The 23,981-nt window shown below is 43.2% G+C and overlaps 3 protein-coding genes across 4 annotated transcripts in view; 2 read left to right on the plus strand and 1 right to left on the minus strand.

Moving 5' to 3' along the window:
- Positions 1–23,981, plus strand: part of LOC129771340 (SH3 domain-binding glutamic acid-rich protein homolog) — a 53,698-nt gene that overhangs the window by 19,042 nt on the left and 10,675 nt on the right. The window lies entirely within an intron of this gene.
- Positions 8,928–12,735, minus strand: LOC129771326 (uncharacterized). Of its 2 annotated transcripts, none has more exons than XM_055774859.1 (2): positions 12,474–12,735; positions 8,928–12,418 (listed from the first exon to the last, which is right to left on the minus strand). In XM_055774859.1, exon 2 carries the CDS (start codon positions 12,187–12,189, stop codon positions 9,262–9,264), a length of 2,928 nt encoding a protein of 975 aa, XP_055630834.1. In that variant the 5' UTR covers positions 12,190–12,418; positions 12,474–12,735; the 3' UTR covers positions 8,928–9,261. The 2 variants fall into 2 exon arrangements, with proteins under 2 accessions (XP_055630834.1, XP_055630833.1); XM_055774858.1 differs by having other exon boundaries at positions 8,928–12,282; positions 12,342–12,735.
- LOC129771337 (luciferin sulfotransferase-like) lies at positions 13,719–15,371 on the plus strand. The gene is given in 4 exon segments (XM_055774877.1): positions 13,719–14,376; positions 14,437–14,883; positions 14,937–15,012; positions 15,072–15,371. Coding segments are annotated over 4 exon segments (705 nt in total). The 5' UTR covers positions 13,719–14,315; the 3' UTR covers positions 15,193–15,371.

Here is a 23,981-nt window from a genome sequence, read left to right on the forward strand (position 1 = left end):
AACCTTAGGGATAATCGAGTGAAGCCACCGACCCAATTCATCTTCGTTCCACTTACGTTGCCATTTAACGATGGTATTTTTACGGACTAAAGAATAAAATTCATTGAAGGCGATTTGACGCTGATAAATATCGCCTTCAATTGCACCTACCTTTGCCAATGAGTCAGCCCTCTCATTACCCGGAATTGAGCAATGTGAGGGGACCCAGACAAAGGTAATGACATAACAGCGTCTGGTTAAAGCACTCAAAATTTCTCGTATTCTCTCAAGGAAGTACGGCGAGTGCTTTTCCGGCCTCACTGAACGGATAGCTTCGACAGAGCTAAGACTATCCGTTACAATGTAATAGTGTTCAACAGGTCGTGAGGCGACGCTGTCCAGCGCCCAATGTATTGCTGCCAATTCAGCAATATACACAGAGCAAGGATTCTGAAGACTGTGGGAGGTGCTAAAAATTTCGTTGAACACTCCAAATCCTGTGGACTCATTCATAGAGGACCCATCAGTAAAGTACATATTATCACAATTGATACGCCCATATTTTGCATTGAAGATCGTAGGAACGATCCCCGATCGATGATAATCTGGAATTCCATGGATTTTCTCCTTCATGAACAGATCAAAATGTACAGAGGAATTGATGTAGTCAGGAAAACAAACACGGTTGGGAATATACGAAGAAGGATCAACCTGCATGGAGATGAATTCATGATATGAAGTCATGAATCCAGAATGAAAATTTAGCCCGATCAGCTGCTCAAAATTTCCGATCACCAATGGGTGCATGACCTTACACCGGATGAAGAACCGAAGAGATAATAAATTGAAGCGATCTTTTAGTGGGAGTAGGCCTGCCAAAACCTCGAGACTCATGGTATGCGTTGAGGGCATACATCCCAACGCGATACGGAGACAAAGATACTGAATTCGCTCGAGTTTAATGAGGTGTGTTTTGGCAGCTGATTGAAAACAGAAACTGCCATACTCCATCACTGAGAGAATAGTTGTTCGATACAACATTATAAGATCTTCTGGATGGGCTCCCCACCAGGTGCCGGTAATTGTACGGAGAAAGTTTATTCTTTGTTGGCATTTTTTACTCAGATACCTAATATGGGCCCCCCAAGTACATTTGGAGTCGAACCAGACCCCAAGATACTTGAATGACATAGCATGAGTGATTGGTTTACCCAAAAGTTGAAGCTTTGGTTTTGCTGGTCTATGCTTCCTAGAAAAAACCACCATCTCTGTTTTCTCCGTGGAGAATTCGATCCCTAGCCCAATGGCCCAGGTTGAAAAATTGTTCAATGTATCTTGTAAGGGTTCTTGCAGGTCGGATTCTTTTGATCCTACGACAGACACTACTCCATCATCTGCAAGTTGACTTAAGCTGCAATTTTGTGTAAGGCAATTGTCAATGTCGCTTACATAGAAGTTGTACAAAAGGGGGCTTAAACATGAGCCCTGAGGGAGGCCCATGTAAGAGACCCGACTTACTGCCGAATCTCCATGAGAAAAGTTCAAATGTTTCTCACAAAGCAAGTTATATAACATATTATTCAATAGAGGCGGTAGACCCCGAGAGTGTAATTTGTCTGACAAAACCTCTATTGAAACAGAATCAAAGGCCCCCTTTATGTCCAAGAATACTGAAGCCATTTGTTTTTTTTCGGCGTAAGCCATTTGAATTTCTGAAGAAAGCAACGCAAGACAATCATTCGTCCCCTTGCCCCTGCGGAACCCATATTGTGTATCTGAGAGTAAGCCATTCGTTTCAACCCAACGATCAAGGCGAAACAAGATCATTTTCTCCAACAATTTCCGTATACAAGACAGCATTGCTATTGGGCGGTACGAATTGAAGTCGGACGCGGGTTTTCCGGGTTTTTGAATAGCTATAATTCGCACTTGTCTCCAATCATCTGGAACAACATTATGCTCCAGAAACCGATTGAATAAATTCAACAAGCGATGTTTCGCCACATCAGGGAGGTTTTTCAGCAAGTTGAACTTAATTCTATCTGTTCCTGGAGCCGAATTGTTACAAGAAAGGAGAGCAAGAGAGAATTCTACCATCGAAAACTCGGAATCAAGATCGCACCTATCTTGTGGTATATCTCGAACATTTTTTTGCACAGGAACGGAATCGGGACAAACTTTCCGTGCAAATTTAAAAATCCATCGATGTGAATATTCTTCGCTTTCATTCGATGAAGAGCGATTTCTCATGTTTCGAGCCACTTTCCATAATTTTTTCATTGACGTTTCTCGTGATAAACCTCCCACGAAAGTTCGCCAATAAGCACGCTTTTTCCCTTTGATCAAGTTTTTAAATTGATTTTCAAGGTCCAAATACGTTTGAAAATTCTCAATGGTTCCACGTTTTCGAAAAGCTTTAAATGCGTTCGATTTATCCTGATAAAGCTTGGAACATTGGCTATCCCACCATGGATTGGGAGGCCTTCGACGAATAGTGGAGCCTGGGATGGGTTTCGTTTGAGCGCGAACCGCGCTGTCATAGATCAAACGAGAAATGAAGTTATACTCCTCCAATGGAGGCAAACCATCTCTGGAATTGATGGCTAGATCAATTGCGTCCGCATATTTTTTCCAGTCAATGTGTCTTGTGAGGTCATATGCCATGTTTATAGATTCAGAAGAATTCGACCCAATGGTGATGGAAATTTTGATTGGCAAGTGATCACTACCGTTGGGGTCCTGGATTACATTCCACTTGCAATCTAACGATAGTGAATTCGAGCAAAGCGAGAGGTCAAGAGCACTTGGGTTAGCAGGAGGTTTAGGTACACGTGTTGTTTCCCCAGTATTCAAAACGGTCATATTGAAGCTGTTACAAAGGTCATATATCAACGATGAACGATTGTCGTCGTACTGTTCCCCCCAGGCAGTTCCGTGAGAGTTGAAGTCTCCCAAGATCAATCGTGGCTCAGGAAGGAGTGAGCACATGTCAACAAGTTGCTTGCGGCTAACCGCAGCTCTCGGAGGCCAATACAAACTGACAATACAGAGGTCTTTGCCTCTGATGTTTGCATGACAAGCAACAGCTTCGATCCCTCCAATAGGTGGAAGTTCAATTCTAAAAAATGGGTGGCACTTATTAATCCCCAATAGTACCCCTCCGTATCTGTCATCGCGGTCCAAGCGTATTATATTAAAATCGTGGAAAGAGAGATCATTTTGAGAAGAGAGCCAGGTTTCGGACAGAGCAAAAACATCACAATTGAATTTATGAATTAGAAATTTGAAAGTATCCAATTTAGGGATAAGACTACGACAATTCCACTGTAAAACAGTGATATCTCCGACCTCTCTATTTAAATTAGACATCAAGAGAGATAATCATTGCAAGAAGGGGCCATGTTTGCATCAATTGCTGCAAAATTGTCTTTAACACTGGAAGCATTGAGATGACAATGGTTCTGATGGAGTCGGAAACGTTAAAACACGTGAAGATTTGATCCACAAGGTCAGTCAACTTTATAAATCCCGATTGGGAAGTTGAACTAGACGGAAAAACAGGGACAGTTGGGGTTTTTGATGTCCCCTCGAGTGCTGGGCCGTTCAAAGGTGAACCATTCCCACGGAAACCAGGAGGAACCTGATTTTGCTTGTCCGCTGCACTCGATTTTTTAGACATGCTAACAGGGGGTATAACCGGTGGGGCTTGTCTTTGAACTTTGGGAGTGGTCACATTTTTGCGCCGGGGATTCCCTTGGAAAATGAACGGTGTGCCCCCGTTAGCTGTGTCCGCTTCCATTTCGTCAACGGGCAACGTGGCGAAGACATTTTGAGTGTTGATTGATTGTTGTTGGGCAAGTGGAGAAGCGCCCTTTAAAATATCCGCAAAAGTGCGTTTTGAGCGTTCCTTCAAAGAGCGCTTCTGTTTCTCCCAGCGACTCTTGTAAGTTTCACAAGCTGAGAGCACGTGTGGGGATCCCCCGCAATATGGACACTTACGCTCAGTCGCACTGCAGGATTCCCCCACATGTTGCTCTCCGCAAGTTGCACAGCGCTCCTTGTTGGCACAATAATCTGAAGTGTGACCAACTGACTTGCATTTGTTGCAAGTCATGGGCTTTGGCACGAAGAGTCGCACAGGCAGTCTCAATTTGTCCACCATGACGTAGTCAGGGAGGGCCGAACCAGCAAAAGTTACTCGAAACGAGTCTGACGGCGTGAATTTCGTTTTTCCCTCTTCTTGGGATACTTTACCTAGTTGGCGACTGTCCAAAATTTTAACGCCCACCAAAGGGAGTCTTTTGAATTTACCAACTCCTTCTTTTATCAATTGGCACGTCAGACCCGTTTCAGTTACCACCCCAGAGATTTCTACGTCATGGGAGGGCACGTAGACACGATACTCTAGGGTGAACCTCTCGTCGATCACAATTGCATTTGCGTGTTTCCGATCACTCACGACAACACGCAGTTTGTTCGGCCTAACCTTAGAGATTTCGACCACGGAGGAATAAAATCTTGCCAGATCTTTCGAAACCTGAATGACATTAATAGATTTTCCTTTAGGTTTGGGCCGGAAAAAAACAACCCATGGACCAGCTCCAGGTGCATCGTCTGGATAGACCTTGACACGAGGAGAGGAAACAACTGAGGGGGAGGACGAGGTCGATTGTTGAGCGGGAGCGGGATCAGTAGGACTGGGAGGCAAGTTCGGGAGTTGAACGGAAGCGGGAGATGGAGGGGGCGAAGAGGAAAAGTTTGCCAATTTTCTTGAGGGGGGCTTGTTGAGGTTAATTAACTCTTTCTCTGAAGAGACATCTTCTGAGGGGGGAACGCGTTTGAGCGACTTCCCAGCCCCCGTTGTAGCTAGTGAGGAGGAAACAGTAGTTTCAATCTCCATTTCAACTTGACCTTCTGCCATTACGGCAGATATGAAATAATATAATTTTGAATTCTTCTATCTTCCTAAACCTAATATATATATTATACCTAAATCGCACACCAATGCGAATGAAATGAAACGGCGTCCCAATCGAACCGCGTGGCAATCGCTCGGTACAGCTGCAACGGTAAATCGCACCACCACACGATGATGGAATCGATGACGATGATAAAGCACACACAGCGATGATACGGCACACACACCGCGCCCGCGGTGGAGAACTTCTTCCTCACGCTGGTTGTGATTGCTGCTCTTCTCACTCGCGCAATAAAGAGAACCCCGTTAGGGCGAAATAACTTCACCAGCCACTGATAACGGTATAATCTCCACTATATGATAGACGCGAACAAATTTGCGACCGATGTCTTCGGACTGCGCGAGCTGAATGATCAAGGATATATCAATGCTTCATAAATCTTCTAATTACTGTAATAATCAAAATTCATAATCAATAATCAAATTTTTTTCCAGATTGGTGACGAAATTCCCTGATATTCCTTGATTTTCCCTGACATCGTTTAAATTCCCTGATATTCCCTGATTTTCAAGGATTTTCAAGGTAGTCGACACCCTGAAGAATAGGAGGTTCTACGGTACGATCTAATAAGAAAAAATGAAGTACTTCAGGCGGTTTTTCCAAAACTCACATCCAATCCGACCCATTCGATTGATGTGGATCAGCTATCACATCCGAACGACATCATTCTGGCCAATCATTCATCATTCTGGTCTGGACTGGAGAGATTGACTCCCTATCGTTCTAAGGAGGAACCATGATCTCTAAAAACGGTTCGCAACAGACAACAACTTGAAGTTTCAATATACCTGTTGGGTTAGGGTCACCAACTCTAATTGAGCACCACGTTTTTAGTATGTGAGCTTTAAGCTGCAAATAATTATTTATTTTAGCATAGCCATAACATTATTTTGTTCCCCTAAACTTACAAATTTGGTGTAAGAAACTTCTGGAAGTGGTATGGCTTAAATTACCCTTTTAACTGCGCTGACTACAATGCTAGTTTCTAGAATGCAGCTAAGTTAGTTACGCAATTTTCGTACTATTCAATTGGTACTTACAATAACTAGTTCTATATTTAGGTTTTATAATTGCACGGTAGAATAAGTTTTAGATTTAGGAACTTAGGAAAATATATAAATAATTAGAATAAGAATAAATGTCGTACTGGTACACTCAAAGCCTTCTGATCATTTTTTAATAATTCTTTTGTTCCATCCTTTTATGACCCAGTAGCGTTACATGCCATTCTTCTATCGCCATGTCACTTGTTGACAGCTGACGCCACGTCGTAGCGTGAAGCGTTGCTGCGATGAGGGGTCTCGTCGTAACATACTCCCGCCCGTAAACCTCGGTGAGAGGCCACTACTCTAGGAGCATCTGCAGCAGGTTTACTGTTCAACTCGACGTCCAAAACAGCTAATTTCACTACTGGTCTGCGTAAGACCCCCGACGATGTCCGCACCAGCGCTTGCCGCACTCTACCGTCTCGTCCTGGGAAAACTCGCTCAATTCTTCCTCGTATCCACTGGTTCCTCGCCGCCCCGTCAACTACCAGTACTAAGTCACCGGTCTCTAGATTCTTCACGTCCTCGAACCACTTGCATCTCCGTGTGATCATCGGGAGATATTCCTTGAGCCATCTGCGCCAGAGTTCATCCGTGATGTATCTGGCCAATTTCCAGCTGCTTCGTAGTGTGCATCGGTTGTCCATCTGTTCAGTAGGCAGGAACTTTGTCCCAGAAGAATTTCCCAACAAAAAATGGTTGGGAGTCAGGGCCTCCTGATCCGCGGATTCCAACGGAATGAAAGTAAGTGGTCTGGAGTTTATCATTCCTTCTGCCTCCAAGATGATCGTCTCGAATGTCTCATCATCTGGCTTCCGCAGGACGTTCAAAACTGATCCTATCGCCACCTTCACCGATCGAACGAGTCTCTCCCACGCTCCACCCATGTGTGGAGCAGCTGGGGGGATGAACTTCCAGGTGGTGCTTGTTGTAGTGAACTTCTCAGATAGAGCTTTGTTACTTGCTTCCCTATGTGCTTTCAGTTCATTGCTGGTACCTTGGAAGCAGGTGGCATTATCAGTCCAAAATTCTCTGGGAAGGCCTCTGCGTGCGACGAAGCGTTGTACTGCCATAATACAAGATTCGGTGCTTAGCGAGTGCACAATCTCCATATGTATCGCTCTAATCGTCAGGCATGTGAAGAGAGCCACCCAGCGTTTTACGTTGCTCCTGCCAACCTTCACAAGCATCGGACCGAAATAGTCCAACCCGGTGAACGTAAAGGGTTGAGTGAATGCTGTCAGACGCATCTCGGGAAGCGGAGCCATCGCTGGAGATCTTGGCATCGCCTTGGTTACCCTGCAGAAAGTACATGAGCGTTCAACTTTATCCAACAGTCGTCTTAGGGCAGGTATTTCGAAGCGCTGGCGGATTTCATTGAAGATGGTCTCTCGGTTGGCATGACGGAAGCGGCGATGATACCAGTCTACAATTAGGAAAGTTATTAAATGTTGGTTGGGAAGAATGATCGGAAACTTAGCTTCGGTCGGTGCATACGGTGCAGCACCAATTCGACCACGGCTACGCAGAACGCCGTTCTCATCCAGGAATGGACACTTGGTGTAGATAGGGCTGGATTTGTCTACGGTGACGTGGTGATTCTCTGGTGACCCTTGAGTCTTGACGAGGTTGTTGATTTCGTCCGTGTAATACACGGTTTGAGCGGTTTTCAGCAGTTCTTCCTCGGCCCGTCGAAGTTCTTCGCTGGTAAGGTTTCCGAGTTCAAGTTTATCCTTCGATCGACACCTGCGAAAATTTTCGATGCCTCGGAAAACATATGCGGCTACTCTATGCATTTTGGTCCATCTATTGAACCTCTCGAATACCATGTTCGGAGCGAAGTGGGTGGCGTGGAAACGAGTTGGCCGAAGCTCTTCTTCTGTTGGGACGATTGTTCGCTGCTTAGGCCAACGTTCTTCTGGTTCGTAGAGGAAGGCTGGTCCCTGGAACCAGGGGTTGTCGATTGTCACAGGCATACCATTCCTCCACTTGGTGGCAAAATCCGCAATGTTTTGCTTGGATGGCACCCACCGCCATTCTGACTGTTGCGTAGAAGAGAGAATCTCTCCTATTCGAACGGCTACGAATTTGTGGTAGCGCCGATGATCGGTGGAGCGTACCCACGCTAGAACGGTACTGGCATCACTCCAGCAGAACCGTCGACTTACTGTGTACGTGTGCTGTTTTTGAACAGTTTCCATAAATCGAGCGCCCAAAACTGCTGCCTTTAGTTCGAGTCGAGGTATGGAGAGCGTCTTCAGCGGTGCTACTTTTGTTTTGGCACCGACGAGTTTCACCTGTGTTGTGTCTTCGTTTTCCAAGCGAAAGTATACCACGCAAGAATATGCGGATTCGCTTGCATCCACGAATAGGTGGATTTGTAAATGAGAGTAGTCCTTCGTTGAGCGGAAGTAGCATCGTGGTATGCGGAGTGAGTCTAATTGTTGGAGTAAAGCCACCCATTGTCGCCAGCGTTCGTTGAGATCGTGTGGGAATTCTTGGTCCCACTCTATCCCTGCTGCCCATAATTCTTGGATAAATATTTTGCCGTGAATGAGTAGGAAAGCGATGAGACCTAGCGGATCAAATAGGCTCATGACCACTCTGGCTACCTCGCGTTTGGTTGGGATGTGACCATTTTCCAAAATGTGCCGTAGATCCTCTCGCGTACCGAAGGCGTAGATGAACACGTCATCATGCGGAATCCACTTCATCCCTAGCACCGACTCGCATTTCCCATCACGTTCCAAATGTAGGTTTTTGGGTTCTTTCTCCGTAATTGTTTCTCCTATTCCTTGCAGAACTTCAGGTTCGTTGGATAAGAAGCTGCGAAGAGTGAAACCTCCTCTGGAGTGTACAAGTTTCACTTCATTCGCCACCGCAATCGCTTCGTCGGTGGTCTCGAAGCTGTCCAAGTAGTCATCAACATAATGTTTGTTCTTGATGGCTACTGCGGCTCTCGGATACTCACTGGCGAACTCATCTGCGTTGAAATTTTTGACGTACTGCGCTGACGCCGGGGAGCAGGATGATCCAAATGTGGCTACGTCCATGACGTAAACTTGAGGTTGATCTACTGGTCGATTTCGGAATATGAAGCGTTGTGATTGACAATCAGGAGAACGAATTTTAATCTGGTGGAACATTTCCATGACGTCACCACTTACAGCCACAGGGTATTGGCGGAACTGACATAAGACCATTGCAAGTGGCGCCAGTAGGTCAGGTCCCTTCAGGAGTCGGGAGTTGAATGAGACTCACCCCACTTTAGCTGCCGCATCCCAGATTAGGCGTACTTTACCGGGCTTCCGAGGGTTTGTCACGACGCCTAGAGGAAGATACCACACACGGTTAGCCTCAACAGAAGTCAATTCGGCCAAGCTCGCTCGATGTGCATATCCTTTGCTTTCGTAATCCAAGATCTGTTCATGTACGCGCTCCTTCAGTTCTGGATCTCGTTGAAGACGACGTTCTAGAGACTCCAGACGACGGACGGCCATGGGGTAACTGTCTGGAAAGTTTGGTTCATCAGTACTCCATAGCAGACCGGTTTCGAATTTCGATCCATCTGCTGTGCGTCGTGTTGTCTCTCGTAGCAGTTGTATTGCACGTTGCTCGTCCTTCGACTCATGAACTTGATGCGCCTCAGCAACTCCAGCATCCTCCAGTGTGAAGTAGTCTCGAAGCTGTTGATTCAACTCACGATCACGATCCGAGACTGTTCCAACGTGGAACCCGATAATCATCGAATTCGTTGCTTGATTTGGAACATACCCATAAATGCTCCACCCCAATCGACATTTCGCTCCAATAGGATGGGAGGGTCCTCCTTCACGTAGTTTCAGAGGCACGCATAACCTCAAGTTATCTAGACCAATCAATAATTTGGGCTCGACCAACTCATAGTCACTAAGCGGGAGCCCACGCAAATGAGGAAAACGATTTGCTAGGTCCTGATACTTTATACTTTGCGTAGGAAGCACGAGACGACTCACCGTACGAACATTGGAAAGGGTGTATCGGGAGCTAATATTTTTACCGGAGATGTCGAGCTGCACGCATTGTGATTTTGGCTCGACTCGTGTAACATTTCCCGTCCACTTCAAAGTAAGTGCTTCTGTCTTCCCATTGACACACAGTTCTTTCGCAACGGTTTCGTCCAGTAGAGTATACGACGAACCCTCGTCAATAAAGGCAAATATAATTTGCGAGGAATTGTTGCCATATAAAATGACAGGAAGAATGCGGAAGAGTGGCCACTGGGATTCACCGGAAGTAACGTGGCTGGATGAAACGTTTATTTGCTCGAAAGAAGAAGACGAGTGTAAAAGTGTATGATGCTTCTGACGGCATCCGTCAACCTCGCACCCTTTCCAAGAACGACAAGGCCACTTGCCGTGATTATTCAGGCATGTTCTGCAGAGGGCCTTCTGCTTAACTAACTTCCAGCGTTCATCTACACTGGCACCATTGAACTGATGGCACTCAGACACACGATGGCCCGCACGACCACACGAGAGGCATACCTTGCCGGGTTTCGTGCTAGCTGGAGTGCTGCTGGACGTAGACGCTGGAGTTTTCTCTGCAAGATGAGCTTGAATTATACCAGTATTTCCACCCTTCGGTTTGATGGTTCTGCTTTCATAATTTGTGGTGTGTTTCTGAACGCTGAATCCCGGCACGGTGTAGGAAACTTCGCTTGCTGCTGTCACCAAACCCGACATGAATTTCCCGAAGGTGTCGAGTGTTACGGGTTGACGATGGGTTTTGTAGACTGCCCAATCGAGTCGTAATGAGCCTGGCAGTTTTTCCACTAACTCCTGAAGGAGTACCGGATTCGTTAGATGATTAAACTGCTGCGCTGCTTTGAGATGGTCAACCAAATTCTGCACTGCTATGCCGAAATGCATAACAGTCTCCAACCGATCGTGTCTGGGTGCCGGAACTTGTTGGATTTTATTCATCATCGATCTGATGAGAAGATCCGGTCTCCCGAAGAGCGTACGCAGGGTCTGAATGACGTGCGGTACACTAGCTGGCAGGAGCAATCGGCTTTTCACCGATTCTAAAGCGTTCCCTTTTAAACACCGCTGAAGTCGAACGAGATTTTCTGCGTCCGAGTAACCGCAGGTGGTTGTTGACTGTTCGAAGTTACTAATAAAAATGGGCCAATCCTCTGGGTTTCCGCAGAAAACAGGCAGGTCCTTTCCTAGTACCTGTCTCGCAGCGATTTGAGTTTGCGATAGTGTTCGAATCGAGGTAACAGGAACTGTCGACGCCGGTTGCGGTATTGGAACCGGGTTACTCAGTTGAACTGGTGCAGTAGAGGGTACTCCGATTGGAACAGATGGGTTGGGCAATGAAGCGAGAAGACTCTGTAGAGGACCTACGACCGGAGGTGAAGGGGGTGGCACCTGTGGTAACGACATGTCCGGAAGCGTTGGTTGAATAGGATTCTGAGGAACTACCGTTAGCGGATGTTCTGGGTCTTCAGGATTCGGGTTTGTAAGGGGTATGTTTGAATTCCCTTGTACATTTCCATCTGATCTTCCAGGGTTTTGACCGTCTAGCCAGTCTTTCACCTTCTGGTCGGAATTTACGACCGATCCACTTCTACTGCTCGCTTCTGCCATCTGCCGAATGATACTCTGCCGCTTCTCAAAGGATTCTTTTTTTATCTGCTGCTGCTTACGCTTCATCTCCAACTCCTCTTGCAGTTTACGGCCACGGAGGCGATTCTTTTCTTCCAGCTGACGCTCTTCCTCTTCTAATAACCGTTTCCTGATCCCTTCTTCTTCCAACAGGGCTTGTTCCTTCATCGTTTTCTCTTCTTCGATGAGTTTAAGCTGCTCTGACAACAATACAGCCCTTACACTGGAGGTCACGCTATCTGGTGGGTCTGGGTTCTTCTTTCCTTTCTTGGAGCCTACCTTTGAACCCGCCTTGGATCCTTTTGTAGAACGTGTTCCGATCCCTGGAATTTGCAGATGATCTTTGCTGGATTGTCCAGGTTTTGAGCACTGCTTACACGCATATCTAGCGCTTGGCTGTCGGATTTGCTCGTCCACACCGGCGCATCCAAAGTGCTCCCACAGCTTGCAGAAGTCACACTGGACCATTTCGCATTCTGCCGAATCCGTTCGTTCACAGGATTGGCAGTTCCGAGGGGAATTTTGATCTGCCATACTTCCGATACCCGAACAAATTTCTTAAAGAAATGTTGGGTTAGGGTCACCAACTCTAATTGAGCACCACGTTTTTAGTATGTGAGCTTTAAGCTGCAAATAATTATTTATTTTAGCATAGCCATAACATTATTTTGTTCCCCTAAACTTACAAATTTGGTGTAAGAAACTTCTGGAAGTGGTATGGCTTAAATTACCCTTTTAACTGCGCTGACTACAATGCTAGTTTCTAGAATGCAGCTAAGTTAGTTACGCAATTTTCGTACTATTCAATTGGTACTTACAATAACTAGTTCTATATTTAGGTTTTATAATTGCACGGTAGAATAAGTTTTAGATTTAGGAACTTAGGAAAATATATAAATAATTAGAATAAGAATAAATGTCGTACTGGTACACTCAAAGCCTTCTGATCATTTTTTAATAATTCTTTTGTTCCATCCTTTTATGACCCAGTAGCGTTACATGCCATTCTTCTATCGCCATGTCACTTGTTGACAGCTGACGCCACGTCGTAGCGTGAAGCGTTGCTGCGATGAGGGGTCTCGTCGTAACAATACCAAATTCATCGATGAATATTTATCAATGAGGCATATGATTGAAGCCCCCAAATAAGATCCCAGACAACCTTCATTTAATATCATTTACTACAACATGCTATCATGAAACCCGAGAGCACATCAACGGGTGTCTGCTGAACGACTGACTCATGACATGACTCATGACTGACACCAGTTGTGCTGGATTTAATCTCTACCGTATTACGATGCCAGCCACGTGCAATTAAACAACTTCTGTGGCGCATCGGAAGCGGCATATTATGCGCATTTATATCTACGTTGCACCTCACATAACGGATCGGTCTAGGATTGGGCGATCGTGGATCGTTGTTTAGAAGATCGAGTTATGAGGCATTTGAAAGAGGAAACTCGGAAACTTGAATTTTACACCAAGATAATGCACCATCGATCGATCATTGTGAAAGAATTTTTGACCAAAAATGGCACGAATGTGGTTGAACACGCACCGTACTCTCAAGATATGGCCCCTTTTGACTTTTTTCTATTTCCGAAACTCAAATTACCGTTTCGTCGGACCAGTTTGAGCAGCATTGAAGACATAAAAATGAATTCGCTGTGTGTACTGAAGACAATTCCTGAATACAGCTATAAAAAGTGTTTCGATGACTGGATTTTGTTCATTGGAGTAAGTGTATCGCTTCAGAAGGGGTTCATTTTAAATACTATAATATAAATCTTGATGATAGAGCATTTTCTTTAACACGCTCAAGCCGACGCGTATTACCGGTGGCTCGCACTAGACTGCCTCATCGTTATTGTGTCATTGAATTACAGGGCCGGCGCGAACGTGTTAAAAACACAATTTCCCGGTATATATTTGACAGAATGTATCTCTCTGGATTCAAATCACAAACGTCTCTGATTGATGTGAACATTCTAATTTGCTCAACAATTCCACGACTGCCGAGATAAGACAATATATGATGTTTCATTATCTCTTAGTCCGATTTGAAACGGTATAAACATGATTAAAGACCAAACTGCATTTTTATTGCACTTTTATTTTTTGTTATTCACTGATTACGTTTGAACACTTTTGTGATCACTCGTGATTATTATTCAACTGATTATATTGTTTAGAACGAGAACAACCCTATCACTATTCTGAAATAAACCCCTTATCTTCATTGTGTTATTATCTGTCCAGCGAATGAGCCATTTTTCTGGAATCATTCGGTTTTGAGATAAAACAATTTATATTGCGAGCTACCCATAAAGGGAATGCTCGTAGCACCGGCACAATTATTTTGCCACACTCCAATTCAGTGCGGAGAATCGAGTGATCGTGCAGAACTGTTGTGAAAATGTTTGCGTTCCAACCCGTCATAACCGATTGGTCAGTTAGTGTGAAGCTGGAAGATTTGTCCGAACATCCATTTACAGACGGAAAACAATGGGAACCTAAGCCTTGTGTTCTACCCAAAAGATACATGGACTTTGCCGAGCAAATACGGGACTTTCAGGTGCTCGAAGATGATGTATGAATTGTTACATTTCCCAAATGTGGAACTACATGGACACAGGAGATGGTATGGTTGATTGACCATGATTTGGACTACCATACAGCCAAAACGATCAATCTCAGCGATCGATCTGTGTTTCTTGAGTAAGTAGTTTCATGATTCGCCATCAACTCTCAAAACACTCTTCCGAATCTTTCGAGTAGACTGTTTAGTTTGTCCAATGGAGGATACAATCACGGCAGCAAAAAATCTCCCGAGACCTCGCCACATCAAATCACACCTTCCGGTAGCATTACTCCCGAAACAGCTGTGGACAGTAAAACCAAAAATCATATACGTATCGAGAAACCCGAAAGATGTAGCCGCATCCTATTTGCACCATTATCGAGGATTCGCCAACTATCGAGGAACAAAGGAGGAGTTCTTCGAGAGATTGCTAGCTGATAAGGTCATGTATTGCCCACAAATCCAACACGTACTGGAATTTTGGCGCATAAAAAGCCACCCAAATATATTGTTCCTGACGTACGAGCAGATGAAACGAGACCTGCCGAAGATACTTCCGATGTAGTGTGATTTTTTTGGAAAACAATTTTCCAGCGAGCAATTGGACCACCTTGCAAAACATATTTCGTTTGAGGAGATGAAAAGTGAGTGAGTAGCGCCCAAGCGTATCATATTTCATCAAAATGTGCTTTTTCAGAAAACCCTGCAACAAACCAAGTCGAACAGGTGCAGACCAGAATGAAAGAGGAAGGAAGAGAGGGTGAATCCTTCGAGTGAGTGAATTCCTGGGTACGATGCGCTCATTACTAATTTTTGGAATAATTTCCAATAGATTCATGAGGAAGGGCCAAATTGGAGACTACAAAAATGAACTCTCATCCAGCTTCATCGTCCGTTTCGACGAATTTATTGAGAGGGAGCTACGTGGTAGTGATTTCAAATTTGATTGCTGAATGAAACCTAATGTGTAGTGGTCGTACTATTAGCGCAAAACTAATAATATCTGATGTACCGTTACAAATGAAAAGTTCCATATATTACAGACTGAAAAGGTGAAATTAAGCTTGTAACAACCGTGATTGTTTTAAACTGTGCGATGAAAACCTTGGAAGTATAAAATAAATATGTTTAGAATCAAGTTGAAGAAATGTTAATCAGTATATGCTATTTTACCATGACTGGAAAGTCCCGAGATTTTTCAACAGATGGCGCCACTGAAAAATTCACATTGTTTTTGAAGGAAAAAAAAAACTCCTGAACAGTCAATGCAGTGGTTGACGAAAGGTTATTCAACTTCTGCTCCTTCGAGAACAACACTTGATCGGTGGTTTAGTGAATTTAAAATGGGCCGTACAAGCACCGCAGATGCACCTCGCTCTGGAAGACCAAAAGAGGCTACAAATCCTGAAATCGTGAAATAAATGCACTCGTTTTTAACGAACGTAAAGTGAAGTTACGCGAGTTAGCTGAGGCCGTAGGCATTTCAAAAGCACGAGTGGGTTACATTTTGCACGACATTTTGGACATGAAAAGGCTATCCGCGCGATGGGTGCCGCTTTTTCTGCGGCGCGTTGATGATTCAACAGTCGGTTTGGCGTTGTTGAAGCGTAATCGAGTGGACTTCCTTCGACGTTTTGTGACAATGGATGGAAGCGTGGATCCATTACCACACTCCCAAGTCCAATAGGCAGTCTGCAAAGTGGTACTGAGGCATATTCCGAAAACTTAGACGCTTCGTACTACAGAAAGGGAATCGAAATGTTGGATACTCACTATAACAAGTGTATTGCCCTCGAAGGAAACTATGTTTGCCCGAAAAACGAATGTTTTCATTAAAAATCCCGGGATTTCTTGCTGCTACTGGCTTCAACATATTTGTGGCGAACTCTTTTATTTTCTCTCCCTTGGGTAAGACAGCCCCAGCAGCTTGCTTTTTTTTTTTTTTTTTTTATCTGTATTATAGTGATTTTCAACTCATTTTGGCTGGTTCGTCACTTGTACTTCCATTTTTGGAAGAATGTCGGGAGTGAGAATTGAACTCGTGACCTTCAGCGTGAGAGGCATGGATGTTACCACTACGCCAGATCGCCTCCTAGCAGCTTGCTTGTTTATATCGATAGTGATTGATGGATTTACCCGTTATAGAGGCTTTAAACTTCAAAACTCATTCTAATCATCAGTGACGATTTCGGCACGCTGCTTGATTTGGTAGTCTGTGTTAGGGTAATACCTGTGGTTCCCGTGACTGAATGGTTTAGTGTTACACATGTCATGACGGGGAACATTCTTCAAAGAAATTTCTGCCAACTTGCACTGGAACGTGCGTATTCTCGACCATTAAACTCAGTCTAGGCGTGTATTTGGCATAGAAAACTTAACCAGGTGCTAGTGAAAATGACACAAGTAATACATTGAGACGGAGAGGAACTAAGATAAAGAAGTCAGTGAAACACCTAGCGATCTGTACGAATCACTAGGGTACAAGAGTAGTAAAAGTAGTAGTATTGAATCATAGAGGTTTTAATTTTTTTTCAGTTCAAATTCTAGCCTTGAAAAAGACAAATTAGGAAAAGTAAAACTAACTCTCGGCCTTGAGAAAGGCCATTTGAATTCGCAGTCTTTGCGATCTGTTCTAATGTACGGGAAATTAAAAACTCTCATTTCAACGTTATTTTAACAAACTAAATATTGCGAAATTTCTAATTTCCTATGCGGTAGTTGTCAGGAAGTGTTAAAAATGAGTGGGTTATATCTTATATCAAGGTTGACGTGGGACTACCGTTGGCTTAGTAATCATTTATTTGTATTGATTGAATGAAACAATTTTCGAATTCAATTGAATTCAACATAATTGCATTGTAAGTAAAGAATTTGAACAAATGCCATGTAGCACAAATTCATGCATTGTAATAGATTATGTTCTTCGTTACAAGTAAATTTGATGACAGAATTTTGTCTAATCATCAAACGGTATGCATAGAAATTCAGTGAGCAAAAGATATGAAGGCATATCTTCCAATGCAGTTTTCAATAATCGAACCAAAACGTTGTGCAAAAAAAAACACGCAGGTGCAAAGTACCCCTGGCTTGCGTGAATCAACAACTTCAACTTCTACTTTCTATACTATATAGGCTGGAATTGAATGGCTTTAAATTTTGTAGTTCATTCGCCTCTAGTATCTGAAATGACGATTTTCCCAGGCTTCTCAGTTTTGATGTAGGTTTTAGGGAAGCACATTCCGGTACGTGGCAGTCGGGGCGTGTTACAGACCCAGCTTAGACAGCAGGGCCGGACATGAAATCATACAACATTTAAATTTGAAGCGCAACGAGCGCAAATAAAGGTAATAAAAGAAAGTACCAATGTAAATAAATCAATGGCAGCGAGAGGAAACCACGTGTTTTTCCTTTCTTTCAATTTTGGTTTGCATAGCTTCGAAGACAAACGCACCAGAATTGGACAAATAAAATAGAACATCGCGCGCATCGCTTAGAGTGCGCTAGGCGAAGGAATTATTTTTTTTTATTATTAGCCAGATGTTTCCCACTTGAACCTTTTTCGTTGGAAGCATGTTTTGATAAGTCCCAAGGCGAGAGCGCTGTATGGGCCACCCGAGAGGTGATAAAATTATATGTTTAGGTCTCGCCCTTTATCGCACATGGAATGAACGCGGATGGCAGATAAAGTATAGGGCACATAATGTAACCTTTATTTGAGACCCTACGCGGATGAAAGATAAGAATAAAGGGAAAACACGGATGGTAAACATCCCACGCTGGCAAATAGGCAAACAGATAACCGATGCGGTTTCGGTTATCTGAGTAGGAAAGGGAGAACTTTTCTAGACATGGATTTCTATGTATATATATTCAACGCGTTAGATCAATTTAGTAAAGCAACAAATCGCTTGCTAGCGACCCAATAATCAATCAATACACAAGTTCTAAATCCGAAATCACCATCGCCAGCCGAACTCCTAACAGGGAAGGAGTTCAAGGTGAATATAAAGGAAAGTAAATCCCAAACCGAAAAGCAGACCACTTGCTTCGCATCGAACGGACCATTCTGGAGCCGTCGAATCACGAAGAGCTAGTGGCTGTCCTAGTCGGGATTTGCTTCAGTTTAGAGGCTTTAACCCATAAGAAAGCCGAAAGGCAGGATTGCACAAATCCAAGAAAAAGGTTCCTTCTGATAAAATGTGTTGGCTCCAGCGAGGAGGAGCCTGACAAAATATTGTCAAAACTAGTAACTAGAGAAAATTTGGATTCCCTGGTTAACATTTGTGCTCCCTTGGCCGAGTGGTTAGCGTCATAACTAACATGCCGGGTGTTCGGGTTCGATTCCCGTTCTGGTCGGGGGAATTTTTCGTCAAAGAAATTTCCTCCGACTTGCACTGTGATCACGCGTATTCTAGAGCTTGCCACTCAGAATGCATTCAAGGCGTGTTATTTGGCATAGAAATCTCAACTAAGTACTAATAAAAATGACGCAAGTAATACTACGTTGAGACGGCGAAGTTCCTCTAGGAACGTTAGTGCTATTGAAGAAGAAGAAGAAGAAGAAGAAGAAGAAGAAGGTTAACATTGTTGAGGAGAGGAGGAGCCGAACCAAACATTCCCAAAAACAAAAGCTAGCGAAATTTGGGTTCCCTGGTTAACGGGGCGTTTAGATAACGCTTGATATTTTACAGTTATTCAATTGTTTATCTCATGAAAAATAACATTTTATTCATTGTGATAGATGCGTAGATATATTTCCTATAAATTAATGCAAACATCTTTCCGAACTATTAAGAAATGTTCGATGTATAAGCATTCGAAATATTTCATTTTTCATGCATGTTCTGTGTTTATGTTTTCATTTTACCCCCCATATATTCCGGTTAGACGTAGTCTCACGTCAAAAATATCGTAAATCCACCAAGAAAAGAAAATAAGCAATAAGCAATAAGTGCTCCAACTTGGACTTTTTTCGTTACGCAACCGATATTTTGTTTGAACCCTCAATATGTTCCCGAAAGACGTAATCCTACGTCGAAATTTGCACGTTATGAAAACATGAACTAATTCATAATTTTCATGACAAGAGTGACTAAAAAAAGTGTACGTCATTGTCAGATTTACAGAATACAAGATGACCATAGCGATTCGTACCTTCTCCCGACTCATGTCCAATCGCTGTTCGTTAGACGCGCTACTTTTTCGTTTTAATCTTGCCGACAGCAATCCCTGCGTATGTGGCAAAGGTTATCACGACATTGAACACGTTGTTTGGTCGTGCGTGTTGTACCTTGTCGCCAGATCGAATTTAGAAAACTCCCTTCGGGCCCGTGGAAGGCAGCCCAATGTGCCGGTGAGAGATGTGTTGGCTCGGTTAGACCTTGATTACATGTCGCAAATATCTGTCTTCCTTAAAGCTATCGATCATCGTGTGTGATTGTACCCTTATCCCCTCCTTTTCTTCCTTCGCGAGCAATCGGTTCTCTTCTTACTAACAATAGAATAAGTTGAAATGTAAATATATAGTAGATATAAGATAGGTTGAATAATTGAGTGTGATGAGTGTGAACGTTGTCAACATATCCTTATATCCCATCCTATTCTTGATAAAAATGTCACCCTTCTAAACTCGAGTCTACCGCGAGTAATCGGTTTTCTACCTTATTAACAATAGAATTAAGGAAAATTGTTCATAGATATATAGATATAGGTAATATGTTTAGTTAAGAATTCGACTCCTTTAAACTGATGTAACTGAGCTTGTAAAAATAAACGAATTAATAAAAAAAAAAAGATGACCATAGCTAGCAAAATGCTATCATCTCTATTGAGAAACACTGTATTTCCCAATATGTCCAGGATTAGATCTCAAACTTTGAGGATTGGAGCGCTTCTTCAGACAGTGAAGAGCTAATGCTATTTTATTCTATAAGAAAAAAAACTCTATACGACTTTAAACCAGGAAGCCTCAACACCGATGCCACTCATAGACGGAAATGTAACTATAATTTCGTGTGGAACACGTCCATACGTATCATATCATACAAAACGCACAATGTACGAAAAAAATCGCGTTCCACTATCTCACAGCAGCTGTGTGTCACAATTCGTGATAGATTCGTTATTTCCTATTCAAACTCGATTATCTGAAACGCATATTCCATTCATGTCACAACAAACTGGAATTGGTCCTAAGCATGAACGAACACAACATCTATTGCTCAGTTCACAGCAGCCCAGCATCCAATCAAACCCGAATTATCTAATTTCCCTTCTAGCTCACGGTAGGAAACGGAGGAAAACAAACAGCATGTGATTGGGGTGGAAAGTTTGTCGGCTATTTGTGCTAATGACACGACAAGCAAACACACAAAAGCTGGTGGTGTTTCGTTTTTTCCCAGAAAAAAAAACCCGATAAGCACCAAAAGAAAGTGACAGAAAATTGTGAGTGACAATTGGAACCTTTAGAATGACGCAAGAGCGCATCTGTAGCATTACGGTAGTGATACCGTAATAAAGGAAACAAAACACAATACGCAATGAGTGTGATGTTAATTTCCTAGCAAATAGACATTAAAGCGATTGGCACGAGTTCCTACGCTTGGTCTTGGGATTCAAGAGCTTGAAAAGATGCAATTCTATCTTTTAAGCAAATATAAAATCTTAACAGCCTCTCGTCTCGACAGCTGAGATGAAATCGTTGTGATGTTACCGTACACTTGTCACGTTGAACTGCCCCTTTCTTTTCATTTGACACCATCAACAAAATTATTACTGATTCATTGAATAACAAGGCAGAGATCTTTTGCCTGACTCAACGACCTTATGGGAGAATCACAAGATCAAATATTATTCTTTTGAAACGAACCATTTGAGTGAACTGCGCGTCAGTGTATACATTTTCAGTGGCAACTTGTTTTATTGACCGCGCGTATATTATCTCATCGCTCTGTTTCGTTCTCCTCCGCCCCGAATGAATCACAATGTATAACGCAATGCTGATTTAATGTCGTCGGATTTGGTTCAATATCCGGTGGACATTGCGAATTTATCTGATATCTGAAACGCCTTGGATCTATTGTTGCGCGCACCAGTTTCCTTCCATTGACCAAAGCGCATCGAAGCTGCAGCGATAATTCAATGGTAATCAATTCCTCTCGATTTGGAATTCTTCGAGCAGTGCACTGATTCGGTCTGAGTGCTTCGCGTTCTAATCATCGGCCCAACTGAAGCGTGACGGCATTAATCTGTCATGCTAGACATCCCCGCCTTTTTCGCCATCTTCGGCTATCTTTTTGATTGAAGGGCATTTACGCTCACCTGATGCTCGCAGAGGTGGAGCGGTAAAAATGCCAATAATGAGCTCAACACACTTCGCGTGTTTGTTCGCGCTGCTCCTGAGGATTATTATTGCTGATGAAATGTGTGCAGGTTGTAAAATACTGAAAGTGTAATGAAACTGTCCCTACTGTACATGGGGGCACGTTGATTGGAGACGGGTGTGGATCCCAATCGAAAGCATTAATTCGTCTGTTCTGCCATTGTTGGTTTCCGATGGGGGTCAGACAGGATAAATATTTTTCTTCGGTGTAGAATTCCAACAGTATTGGAGCTGTTGCGTCCAATTGCAGCTATCTTTCGACCGCTTTTTCAAGTATGGCTTGACGAAGCTGTCCGTGCGTGACTAATTCATATTCATCCATAACTGTAAGAGCTTTCGTTTCCACCAGTTTTTCAACCTCTGACGGCTCTGACTGTCGACCAACATTTATTGTAGTTATTACTCATCATCATCAAGCGGCCATCTAACTGTTCCGTTCGGAATGGGGAGGAATGAAGCTATCGGTATGCCCATAAAATACCTTACCGTTGAATGTTAGTGAGTGATGTTTTGGTTCAGTAGTTATACTTTTTGTTGGGAAATAATTCCGTTTTTCAAATTTTTCCATTGCTTTCAAATTTCAACACTATGTTCAATAATAGGGGAAGGTTGCCCTGACCCGACCCCTTAAATTGTAACAATCATTCATCACATAAAATTCGCGTTTTTTGGCGATTTCGGCATTGAAATAAATACTGTAACTCTTAAATAATATTTTATACTGGTCGGTGTGGTTCATGAGTGCTAAAAAAGGGGAAAACAGAGACTAAATCGGAAGTCCCTTTTTTCGACACCTTTAAAAATGGTGGTCCTCGCTATTTATTAATACTAACGCGAGGACCTTTATAGCATACTTGATAAATGTCTAAGTTCGTTGGTTTGAGTTCCCGATGGGTAGACAATAAACCGTCCATTGATGGGGTAACTATTTTTTTGCATCAGAAATCAAGTTTTCGTTCCTCTTTATATGGACGTAAAATAAGATTGCGTACGCGGGTATAAAATTAGTGCCAGGGGGAAATGGAAGCGTGGATTGAAGTCAGTCGAATGAAGAGGCAGATTTGTATTCATTAGTCGCGTCAGCTAAAATAACCAATGACTGGACTAGTTTACCAGTCATCCTCGCTAGTCAACGCTAGTCAATTCATTTTCTAGTCAAGTCACTTTTTGTTGACGGCGAATGCCGAAGCAGTTCTAGTCGAAGCGAAGCTACTGAGAGTAGAGTCGATCCTCATTTCCTGATCCTGATACGCAGGCCACTCGGTGACCTATCGTATGCACGAGACCGTCCTGCAGGCTTACGAGACTGTGTTCCGCCTTGCGTTCCACCATTCGGTGCTATCGTACCTCTCTCACGCAGGCCACTTGGTACCTTTTTTTTTTATTAAATCGTTTATTTTTACAGGCTCAGTTACATAAGTTTAAAGGAGCCAAACTCCTGACTGTATTGTTACAAGTATATATAAACATTTTTCCTTAATTCTAATGTTAATGGTGTAGAAAACCGATTACTCGCGGTCTACTCGAGTTTAGAAGGGTGACATATTTTCTTCAGGAAAAGGAAGGGATAAAAGGATATGTTGACAATGTTCACTCTCACATTCACACTCACATTCATTACACTCAATTTTTAAGCCTTTCTTATATCTAATATGTATTTACGTTTCACCTTATTCTATTGTTAATAAGAAGGGATTTGATTTCTCGCGAAGGAAAAGGAAAAGGAGAATATAAGGATATAAGGACAATCAGACACGAAGATCGATAACTTTTAGGAAGACATATATTTGGGACATGTAATCAAGGTCTAAACCAGCCAACACATCTCTCACCGGCACATTGGGCTGCCTTCCTCTAGCCCGAAGAGTTTTCTAAATTCGATCTGGCAACAAGATACTCCTCGCACGACCAAACAACGTGTTCGATGTCATGGTAACCTTGGCCACAGGCACAGATATTGCTGTCGGCAAGATCACAACGAAAGAGTAGCGCGTTTAACGAACAGTGATTGGACATGAGTCGGGAGAAGGTGCGAATAAAGTCCCGACGCAAGTCCAGACTTTTCAACCATGGTTTGAGGCTAACCTTAGGGATAATTGAGTGGAGCCACCAGCCCAATTCATCTTCGTTCCATTTGCGTTGCCAGTTAACGATGGTATTTTTACGAACTAAAGAATAAAATTCATTGAAGGCGATTTGACGCTGATAAATCGTCATCAATTGCACCTACCTTTGCTAATGAGTCAGCCCTCTCATTACCCGGAATTGAGCAATGTGAAGGGACCCAGACAAAGGTAATGACATAACAGCGTCTGGATAAAGCACTCAAAATTTCTCGTATTCTCTCAAGGAAGTACGGCG

The sequence above is a fragment of the Toxorhynchites rutilus genome, chromosome 2 (genome assembly GCF_029784135.1).
Source record: "Toxorhynchites rutilus septentrionalis strain SRP chromosome 2, ASM2978413v1, whole genome shotgun sequence".
Taxonomy (NCBI): domain Eukaryota; kingdom Metazoa; phylum Arthropoda; class Insecta; order Diptera; family Culicidae; genus Toxorhynchites; species Toxorhynchites rutilus.